This window comes from Wolffia australiana, chromosome 11 (assembly GCF_029677425.1).
Source record: "Wolffia australiana isolate 7733 chromosome 11, ASM2967742v1".
Taxonomy (NCBI): domain Eukaryota; kingdom Viridiplantae; phylum Streptophyta; class Magnoliopsida; order Alismatales; family Araceae; genus Wolffia; species Wolffia australiana.
The window spans coordinates 15,517,914-15,529,190 of NC_135845.1; the positions used below are offsets into that span (position 1 = coordinate 15,517,914).

The 11,277-nt window shown below is 43.8% G+C and overlaps 1 protein-coding gene across 1 annotated transcript; it reads left to right on the forward strand.

Moving 5' to 3' along the window:
- Positions 1-9,934: 9,934 nt before the first annotated feature.
- On the forward strand, positions 9,935-10,913 carry LOC144709091 (putative CCR4-associated factor 1 homolog 6). The gene is made up of 2 exons (XM_078582495.1): positions 9,935-10,315; positions 10,359-10,913. The coding sequence occupies exons 1-2, from the start codon at positions 9,935-9,937 to the stop codon at positions 10,911-10,913; spliced, it is 936 nt and encodes a 311-aa protein (XP_078438621.1).
- The last annotated feature ends 364 nt before the right edge of the window (positions 10,914-11,277 follow it).

Below are 11,277 nucleotides of genomic sequence, written 5' to 3' on the forward strand. Positions count from 1 at the left end.
AAAAAGGAAGGGATACAGTGAATCAGAGAGAGAGAGAGAGAAATCGAAAAGAAACGCAGAGAGGATAGAGCAAAAGTTGAGAGAGAAATGCAAAGACGGATTGAACTTGGCCTAATTAGCCCATTTGGGTAGCTAAAATAGTCTATTACTCAAAGACAAATGTTTATAAGTAGTTGACTTTATCTTTTATATTTATTGCCAATGAAGGCTTGGCGCGGGGGCGGGCTCGCAGCGTGTCCCCTGTCTTTGGCTTGGCCGTCCTGGTACGTCCTTCGCAGTCCAAGACTCGATGTAATCTCTAGTGCCCGTCTGTCTCCGTGTATTTTAAGCCAACACGATAATTCTAAAGGGCGGACAAGCGTCTTTTTTTGTCTGTGAATCTTTGAGAAACACGGAGTAAATATATATACCACGAGGTCTCAATGATTTCACGTGTTTCCTTTATGCCCTTCGTGATATCAGACAAGAAGATCCCCGACTCCCGACACATTGACAAGCATTTTCTAAAAGGATAGTTGGATAGTCTAGAAGGTATCACACTTGACTCGCAACGTCAGGCGTTCATTTGATGCGCCGGTAATCGATCTGCCGACATAGGACACATCCGTAGAAAAACACGGGAAGAGAGCGAGCAAGCAGGATTAAAGATAAAAAGGAGAGAGAAAGAGAGGGGGCACGGAAGCGGGAGTGAGATTGAGAGAGAAAGAGAGGAAGAGAGATGGCGAGTAAGCGGGAGAGATGGCGGTTCAAAGAGAAACAGAGAGAAAGAGAGAGACCAATCCGGAGAGATAAAACGAGGGTCGTAAAGAGGTCTAGAGACCGAGATTGGGCAAGCCGGAACGAAAGAGAGACTGAGAGAGACCGCGGGTTGGGAAGAGATGGAGACAGAGCGAGCCGTGGAGCACGATGGAGAACTGCGAGTGAGGGGACACATGGGTAGAGAGAACGAGCGAGCACAAGGACTGGAGAGATAGAGCGGGCGAGAAGAGATGAAGAGGCGGCGGGCAACCGGGAGAGCTGAAGCGAGAGCGAGCAAGGATTGATGTATCGAGAGGCCAGGACAGCGGGCAAGCGGGCAAGTGGGAAGGCGGGGGAGCTGGATATGGAGAGAGCGATCCGGAGACTGGTATTCCTAGATAGATAGGTTGGGAGATAGCGAGTGGGAGTGGGAGAGAGAGATAGAGAGCGACGGACAGGCAAACAGACCTTAAGCCGTGGAGCACGATAGAGAGTGAAAGAGAGCGACGGCGAGGGATTCACCGATGAAAACTCGGAGAGAAGAAAATGATGTCGCGAAATGGTGTGAGTAAAAGAGAGACAGTAGAGATAGAGAGAGTAAGAGTGAGACAGAGAGGAGTCGGAAGGGGGCATGCAGGTACCGAGACAGAAATGTAGGAGATAGTGTGTGACAATGCGTGTGAGGGAGGAAGAAACAGAGGAAAGGTATACAGTGAATCAGAGAGAGAGAGAGAGAGAGAGAGAGAGAGAGAGAGATCGAGAGAGAGAGGAAGAGAGAGATCGAGAGAGAGAGAGAGAGAGAGAGAGAGAGAGAGAGAGAGAGAGAGAGAGAGAGAGAGAGAGAGAGAGAGAGAGAGAGAGAGAGAGAGAGAGAGAGAGAGAGAGAGAGAGAGAGAGAGAGAGAGAGAGAGAGAGAGAGAGAGAGAGAGAGAGAGAAATGGAAAAAGAAACGAAGAGAGTGATAGAGCAAAAGTTGTGGGAGAAATGCAAAGACGGACTGAGAGATAGATGGAGAAAAACGTTGAGAGAGCAAGGGGAACAGAGACGCAGAGAGGGATGGAGAAACTAAGTTGTGAAAGATCGGATAGAGAGCACGAAGGAGATAGCGACGGGGATGGAAGAAAGAGAGGAAGGGAGAGAAGAGAGGAAAAGATGGACAGGGCGAGTGAGGAAGAGGGGAAAAAGACAGGAAAGGCAATAAGAGCCAGAGGAGGCGAGCAGTACTGATGTACCATCGTTGGCGATCAACAACATATCTAACGGGAGCAGCAGGGCCTGTGGGGGCAAATAGATGTAGAAAACCTAGTCTACCGATGGGTAATAAGATACAAAACAATAATGAATATGTAAGTCGAGAAAGCGTGGATCACACTTACCTTGGCGTAAGTTGTCCTATGTGCCAAGCGGTGTTCCCTCTTTACGGTCCTCGATTGCAATTCAAATACTTGAAGCATTTTCGTTGAATGTAAGAACGGAGCCACGTGACACTCTCAATGTGCAAATCACACTATTTATCATTTTTTGGAACAAAACCCAGAAGGCCCCTTTACAAAGATGGAACGGACTATTGGTAGATGAGAGGCCTAAGTAAATAAACTTGTTCCAACGTATTCAGACCATTTGATTGTTTGATGAACTCGGCCGAATTAGCTCCCTTGGTTAGCTAAAATAGTCAATTAACCAAAGGCGAATTGGAAAATGTTTATAGGCAGTTGACTTTGTCTTTTATATATTTTTGCCAGTCAAGGCTCAATAGAATATTATAGGGTGCTTCCAAGATCTAAAAATACAGATAAGGAAGATTTTCATTTAAATTCTTTGTGGAAACAACCTGTAATCCCTGGCACAAACATAGTGGTCGCTGAACAGGACCAGGAAGCCATTCTAATTTGGATCTTGACATGTCATCATTTCTAGCATACGCATCTCACTGGGAAGTTAGTGGTTATCAGTATTTGGCTTCGTCTTTTATTATGGGTTGCGTCCACAGATGGTTTAAATTATATTTCTCTATCGTATTTTTCAGGCCTTGGAACTATAAAAATTACTATTCCAAGCATTGATTCACAAAAAAATTACATTTCAATTATAATATACTCGGAGGGAAGCTGGTTTAGTTCGAATTTTAGAAATTTTTTATTTTCTAATCTCTGACTATTTTGTGAGTTGTGTAAATTTTAGCTGTTAGGACTCACACACGAATGGTCCAACTTCTTCAATGTACCCTCGTTTTGTCGGATTAACTCCCCTGCCCATATGGATAATTTTCGGTTATTGAGTGTCGGGAATAAAATATAGTGAGAGAATAAAAGTATCAATAAGCAACAGTTTGTATTTTTCACATTCCCAGATATTTTATATAAAAAGAATGCAGTTACTAGTATTCTATTAACAACTTTTATTTGAAGTATTAAATTGTACAACTAAAAGTAGTTGTAAAATATGTTTTTTGACAATAATCACGTTTATACTTATCAAATAGATAAATCCTTTGAGGAATGCAGGTTTTTTACTAAATTGATATGTTACGTAAAAATAAAAACTAAAATATTTGGTTGTCCACATTAGCTTAGCTCTCCTTTTCTATTATTGGCAAAACATGGTGCTGGGTACGACCAACTCAAGGGTTGTGCTCAGAGATTTATCCAGCCTTGCCCGGATACCACCTAGGGGTTTTATATATGAAAGGTTGAGTGTTTAGAAACTATTATAGGCGTCAGTGGACGTAAAATATCTCAATTACACACGATCCGATCGTCACGCTCATGACACAAAAGAAAAGAATACAATAGTCATATCGATGCACGTCGCATTGGAGACCTCAAGCTGACTTCGAATTGCTCATTACCACGAGAGAGATTTATTCATTTTATAGAGCTAGCCCCCGTCTGTTTGATAGATACATCTTCTTTGACAGCACTGGAACCATTCGAACAGGTCGACGGTGTGGACACCCTTTGCCGACGTCGTCCTCAGCTCCGTTGGTCTTCAAGTTGATCTCATGGATCATTGGGAGCTCGGTCATCACAAACCCATCACGTGCCGTCCAGATTGAGCTGTCTCGCGCCAGTTGACGATTGACGTACTTCTTGTCAATATTTTCTCAAAATCATATACATTTTTTTTCCACGACGTTAACATCGCTTTTAGAGTTTTACCCTCCGGACGTGACACCAATTGCAAATCTGACCGCCGTGTTCCATCACCCTGGAATTGGCGACGCATGGAGCAGGTGTGATGTTTGCGCTCATCTAGTGTCGTCTTGGATCTTCGTGGAAGTGTACAACGCCTAGGCGGAGCGTCGCAATACCACCTCCAGCATTCTACTCGAATTGAATATATAAGTATTTCTATGTTCTGTAGCTCAATTTTTTTAGAGGCTACGTATCTTGATGTAGTAAACGCATTTAAGATATCTGATGTTTAGGATTTCACAATCAGGAAAGAAAATATTATTTTGTGAGTCAACCATGAGTTGCAATAGTGATAGTGGCATGGAATGGTGATATCTTAATGCCGCATGCGAGCCTAGACCTATGCCATTAAAGTAAAAAAATGATATGTCTTTTATTGATGTTTTCCTAGATCATTATTATTGGTGAGTCATAAGTATAGATATAAATGACGATATGGCACCGAGACAATACCTTTTTAGTTTCAAATACCATGAAATTATAACTTAGTGTGCGTATAATCTCACCTCCAGAGTTAATTATGGATTTTTATACAAGTGAAAACAATTCTTACACGACCTATAGCGTCAGATATTGCCAGTTCCAAAACCTAAATATCACCATTTTATCTGAATCATAGTGGAGAAATCCGTATATTAAGTTATTTAATTGATAAGATCCATAATTTGAGAACACATCCAAGATCGGCTCAGGGCTCATTCACGAGAGGGAACACTATGGAGAGGATAAAACTAGTATTCATGTACATAGTATTACAAAGCGATGTCAGATGAAATTTTAAAGCGTAAATTATATGGAGAGAACAAGAGGTATAGAAGACATAGGTATACGAAGGGGAGAGAGTGAGAGAGAAAGAGAGAGAAAGACAGAACAAGAGAGAGCGAGGGAGTGAGAGAGAAAGAGAAAGACAGAACAAGGGAGAGAGAGAGAGATAAAGAGAGTTAGAGGGAAATAGAGAGAGAGAAAAAACAGAAAGAGAGAGAGAGAAAAAACAGAAAGAGAGAGAGAGAAAAAACAGAAAGAGAGAGAGAGAGCAAAAACAGAAAGAGAGAGAGATAAAGAGAGAGAGAGAGAAAGGTCGAGAGAGAAAGCTATAAAAGGAAGTATATATTGAGGGAGGGACGTGATGGAGATAACATTAGGAAGAGGGTATATTTCGGGGGAGTCAGACGGGAAGAATGAAATGGACAGAGAGGTACGTATGAGAGTGAACAGTAAGGAAATCAGAGTGAGAGAATGTAAATATATGAGATGGAGCCAAGAGCCCATTTTTTTGGCCCATTAACTTGTGGCCCAAGAATGAGGATCTGCAGAAAACTACATACAGGCCCACAAAAATCCTTTGGCAGATTTTTCTCAGACTGGATCCTTTGATGAATTCTTTCGTGGAAAAATCCTCTAATAAAATCTTCTTCAGCCATAATCTGCAGGGTATCTCTGATCCAGCTTGTCAAAGCTACAGATAATCATGAGCCACACAAATATGTCATGACATATTCTACAGGCCCCAGAATCTAGCTATCAGGCCGTTGATCCTTTGTTTTAGCCTATCCAAGTTGTTTTTCTCGATCTTTTGAGTTATCCTTAAATGGATACTGTCATTATGGATGACCCCTCAACTGGCGGGGCCTGTAGAAGGGCCTCATGTACCCTTGAAGGCTCATTAATGAAGTGTATTGTTTTACTTGAAATTCATGTTTCTTCCCTCTGGGTGTTCTCCTTTCTATACGGTGCTTCAGTGATTGCGGATTCTAGCCCAACCCCTTGTGGACTCAAGGGGTGGAAAAAAGCTAATTTTGTTGATTCCAGACTTGGCTACTTCAAGTAGAGCTAGGCTTTTAGATTAAAGTCTTGTTCCTTCATTGTTTGTGTATTAAGGCTGCATCAATAAGGATGATTAGGAACAGAGAGAATGAACACGGGTGAGAAAAATAATTACAGAGACTGAAAGAGAAAGGGCGGTATAGAGAAAAATGAAGATTAAAGACAGTGGTGAACGAGAGAGGGGAAGAACTGATGATGAGGGAGGTAAGATAAATACATAAAGTTATACGCAAAGAGAGAGAAAGAGAGAACAATGCATAGGGAAAGAGAGAGGACCATTTAAAGACGGAAAAACCAAAAGAATCGTAACTCATTGTAAGCAAGCCTCAAGACATAATTTCACTGCAGATAGCCACCACAATTGATCATGGACAATAGTCTAATGGGACATTGACTCACACCTTTCCAAACTTTATATATAACAAAGATCAAGTGTCCACAAATAACATGATGATGCAAAACTATACCAAAAAGTGGGTTAATATACCTTTCTTGATTAGGTCAATTGAAAATGCCACGCATAGCAGGGAAAGTGGAGGCTGGAGTAGGTTCAAAACACGTTGAAGATGATAAGAAGAACATAGCCTTATATGGATCCACATGTCTCGGAAAGCAACGTCTTCATTTTGTTCTTGCCCTGGCTTGCCTCAAGGGTTAGTGAGGTCCATTCTTCAAAGACGTTTTTTGGAAGCTTCTATCAAAATCATCTAGTGGAACCAGTGAACTTCTAGAAGTCTATAAAGCTATAGGAAAATAGAATATTATAGCAGAGTCAAACTAGATATGAAGTATTCAATAGGAATATAGAATACCCCATGGTCCAAAATATTAAAGCAGACATGAGATATTTCACTGAGTGAACCCTCCCATGGTCGTACGACAAAACCTAGAAATATCAAAATACAAAAGTCATGAGAAGTCTGCAACATCATTTATAATGCAAAATCAATAATTTATATTTCTATAAATAACTAGCGGTTTAATAAAATAAATACAAATTCAATATTGTCATTCATCGACTTGTGGTTTTATGTACCCAGGTATTATTGGAGCAATCACAATATGTGGGTTCCTTCACATCGCATGCTCCGTGTTCATTTTATCTTGAAAAGTTCTTCCAAAATCTAAAGTCAAAATCATCTCGTAGAAAACACAAGTTATTCCATTGTTTAATAGATACAAAGAAGTACTTGTGAGTAATTGAAATTCTTTACCAAACCCAATCCTCGAGTCAAATAGAAATATTTAATATAACCAATAATATGAAATTTATGCAAATTAATGATTGGGTGCTATCCTCTTTATTTTGTTTCTTTAAGAATATTTATCCCCGGATTAGAAGAAATAAAATTCCCAAAGGACAATCATATGAACTCAAAACATTATTTTACTATTAAATAATACCCCATCAGGGATTTAAGGAGTATACTACAAAATGTCGTCGATGGAAATATGCCTACGTATGACCACAGTTAAACAATAAGAACTTCGACTTGAATGACATCTGACATTCATCTTACCAATAAAGCCTCAAGAATCTTTTCGATATTCAAGGGACTCAGCACAAGAAAAAAAAAACATTCAACATACTTTTTCAAAGATTTTGTCATTTGTCCCTCATATCATGACGACAATTATGTATTACACCAACAAAATGAAAATTCAACCATATTGCCTCAGCTTGCATCAGTAAATAAACTTAATTTTTCATAGAATCCAAAAAGGGGACCCTGGAACAACAAGGAAAAATGTCAAAAAGTTGAGCCAGGCAAACCAGAGGTCGGTGGGGGAGCGCTCGAGGCATAGTAAATATTGCAACTATTCATTGCCAAACGTTCATGAAGTTTGGACATAAAAGGAAAAGTACAATTGATAATAAATGATAATGGAAGAAGAAGACCAATAGAACAAGAAGAAGAGCAACAACAACAATAATAGAAGAAGACGAAAAATAGAAGAAGAACAACAACAACAGAAGAAAAAGAAGAGGAATGACAACAAAGAGAGAAGACGGCGGAAAATAGATGAAGAAGAACAATAGAGCAAGAAGAACAATAGAAGAAAGAAGAAGAAGCAGATGCAGAAGAACGACAACAACAACAACAACGGAAATCGAAAAATAGAAAAAGAACAACAACAATGAAGAACAAGAAGAATAAGAAGAAAATAAAGAATAACACGAAAAGACAGAGAGAAAGAGACAGTGAGAAAGAGAGAGAGAAAGATAGGGAAAGAGGGAGAAAGTAAACGAAAAGAGAGCGAAGGAGAACAAGAGAGAGAGCGAGGGAGAGCGAGAGAGAAAAAGAGAGAGCGAGAGCGAGAGAGGGAGAGAGGGAGGGAGAGAGAGACAGAGAGAGAGTTGAGAAAAAAGAGATAGAGCGTGAAATCTTCTAGACAACTTTTCTAGAAAAACTTCTCCCGGCAAAACTCTCCCACGAGGGGCTCAATTCTTGCAAGAATTTGCACTGTCTTTCTCCCCAGACAAAGTGTTTTTCTTCTGTTCTTGCTCGGAACGCTTCCTCAATTTCTCACCTTATCACTCTATCTATCACAGTATCATTCGATCTGAATCACTCTCCCTCCTTGCATTTTCCTGTCTACCTTTGCTGCCTTCTTTCTCTATCCCTCGCCACCCGCTTTCTCTATCATTCTTCCGCTCTCTCTCATCTCTTCTCTTGCTTTCATTCCTCCCGCTGCCTCGTATCTCCGCCTACGCCCAGTCCAAGCTGGATCGAAGCATGCAATCCAGACTAGCGATTAAACACAATGAGGACGGCACACAGAAATCCCCCTGTTACGTTGCTCCTCAACTGGCTGCGGCTTCCATCGATCCGAAAAGTACGGAAGTACCATGAAATCTAGAATTGGAGAGAGAAAGAGCAGGACAGAGATAGAGATCGAGATAGAGAAAGAGAGAACGAGAGAGAAGAGATAAAGAGAGAACGAAAGAGAGAGAGTCAATGAGAGAGAAATAAAGAGAGAAATAGAGAGAAAGTGAGAAACAGAAAGATAGCGAGAAACGAAGAGAGAAAAAGAGAGAGGATGAGAAACAGAGCGCGAGCGAGAAACAGAGAGAGACAGAGAGAGAGGGCGAGAAACGGAGAGAGAGCGAGAAACAAAGAGAGAAATAGACCCAAAGTGAGGAAAAGATGAGAGCGAGAGAGAACGAAGGAGCGAGAAAGAGAGAGAAGGAGGAAAAACAGGCGAGAAAGAGAGAGGAGGAGAAAGAAGCGAGCGAGAAAGAGAGAGAGAAGGAGAAAGAAGTGAGCGAGAAAGAGAGAGAGAGGAGGAGAAAGAAGGAGCGAGAAAGAGAGAGGAGGAGAAAGAAGCGAGCGAGAAAGAGAGAGAAGGAGAAAGAAGCGAAGGAGAAAGAGAGAGAAGGAGAAAGAAGGAGCAGAAAGAGAGAGGAGGAGAAAGAAGGAGCGAGAAAGAGAGGAGGAGAAAGAAGGAGCGAGAAAGAGAGAGAAGGAGAAAGAAGCGAGCGAGAAAGAGAGAGAAGGAGAAAGAAGCGAGCGAGAAAGAGAGAGAAGGAGAAAGAAGCGACCGAGAAAGAGAGAGAAGGAGAAAGAAGCGACCGAGAAAGAGAGAGAAGGACAAAGCGCGCGGGAGAAACAGCGAGGGCGAAAGAGCGAGGGAAAGAGAGAAAAAAGAAAACAAAAGAGAGGGAGTGAGAGTGAGCGCGAAAGTGCGAGAGAGAGCAGGAATATCCGGCGAGCAGTCCACCATTTTCGTAAGTCCGGCGAGCAGGAATATCGGCTTCGGCGATAGGGAATGTCGGGAACAACCAACGAGTGGACGACGAGTCCTTCCATCCGTAAACTGAGGGATAGATCGGTCGTGTCCTCTGATGTGGAGACCAAGGGAGGGAGCCCCGTAAACTAAGGGAAGGCCCAAGCAATCTCAACGGAGGCCAAAGACGAACAGAAATCCACCTTCTGCGCATCTCCACCGTTGTCGTCGGCCACTTGAACTCGGGAATTCCGGAACCAAAACGGCTTTCTTTCGGAACTACCACCGCAGAACCCGTTCCACGCTGATGCCCTATAAAGCCAATCATCAGGCTTTTCCAACAGAGTGCACTACCGGAGAACGAGACTGAAGAAGAGGAGGAGGAGGAGAAGAAGAAGAAGAAGAAGAAGAAGAAGAAGAAGAAGAAGAGAAGAAGAACGGCGAGAGCCATGGCGGCAGTAAAAGAGCGGACGGAGGTGGCGGCGGCGGAAGTGAGGCAAGTCTGGGCGAGCAACCTCTACGAAGAGCTCCCCCGATTCATGAAAGCCGTGGAGCTGGCCCCCTTCGCGGCCATCGACACCGAGTTTCCCGGATTCGTCCATCACACCCCCTTCTCGGCGGAGTCCCGCGAGCGCTACGAGGACGTCCGGCGCAACGTGGACGGCATGCACATCGTCCAGCTCGGGGTGTCGCTTCTTCGACCCGAACGGCAGACGCTGCACCTGGCAGTTCAACTTCAACGACTTCGACCTGTCCTCCCGTCGCACCTGCGATGGGATGCGTCGGTGGAGCTGCTGAAGAACAGCGAATCGACTTTGCGAGGACGAGAAGTGAAGGCGTCGACTCCGGCGATCTCTCGAGCGTCTCCGGAAGAACCAATGGATGGGGATGCCGAAACCTGTCTGGGTCACCTACCACGGCCTGTACGACGTCGCTTACCTGGTGAAGCTTCTCACGGGGAAGCCCCTGCCGCGGACGCTGCCCGAGTTCGCTCGCCTCGTCGGGTGCTGCCTCGGCGACGTCGTCGATGTGAAGCACCTGAGCCGATTCATCGGCGGATTCCATCTCGGGCTGTCGCGCCTGTCCGAGTTTTGGGGCGTGGAGGTGCTGGACGGGTGGGACGGGACGACGGCGCACCAGGCGGGAGTAGACAGCCTGCGTACGGGAGCCGTCTACCTGAGTATGTTGTCCAAGTTCGACGAAGACGAGACCGACGACGAATTCCACGGCGTCCTCTTCGGGATCGAGGAGGAGAAGATCGCCCCTCCTTCTCCTCCGCCTCCTCCTCGGTTTGTGAAGATCGGCCAACGCCTCGTTTACCTCTCCAAGCCCTGGCTTCCGCACGGCACGGGGGCGGGCTCGCAGCGTGTCCCCTGTCTTTGGCTTGGCCGTCCTCGTACGTCCTTCCCAGTCCAAGACTCCATGTAATCTCTAGTGTCCGTCTGTCTTCGGGTAGTTTTAGCAAACAGGAGAATTTTAAAGTTCGAAGCAGGACAAGCCTCTTTTTTGTCGGTGAATCTTTAAGGAACATGGAGTGAATATAAGCATTTTCTGAAAGGATAGTTGGATATTCTAGAAGATATCACGCTTGACTTTCTATATATAACCACCGGCGTTCATTTGATTCGCCTGTAATCGATCTGCCGATGTAAGACACATCCGTAGAAAAACACGGGAAGAGAGCGAGCAAGCAGGATTATAGATAGAAAGGGAGAGAGAAAGAGAGGGGGCGAGCGAGCGAGGGGGGGTGAGAGAGATAGAGAGAGAGAGGCGGGGGAGGGAGGTTGAGGGG

Bases quoted from the DNA above. Each gene is read 5' to 3' on its own strand.
- LOC144709091 (XM_078582495.1), top strand. From the start codon at position 9,935: ATGGCGGCAGTAAAAGAGCGGACGGAGGTGGCGGCGGCGGAAGTGAGG. The intron at 10,316-10,358 runs GTGAAGGCGTCG...CGTCTCCGGAAG, and splicing joins CGACTTTGCGAGGACGAGAA to AACCAATGGATGGGGATGCC.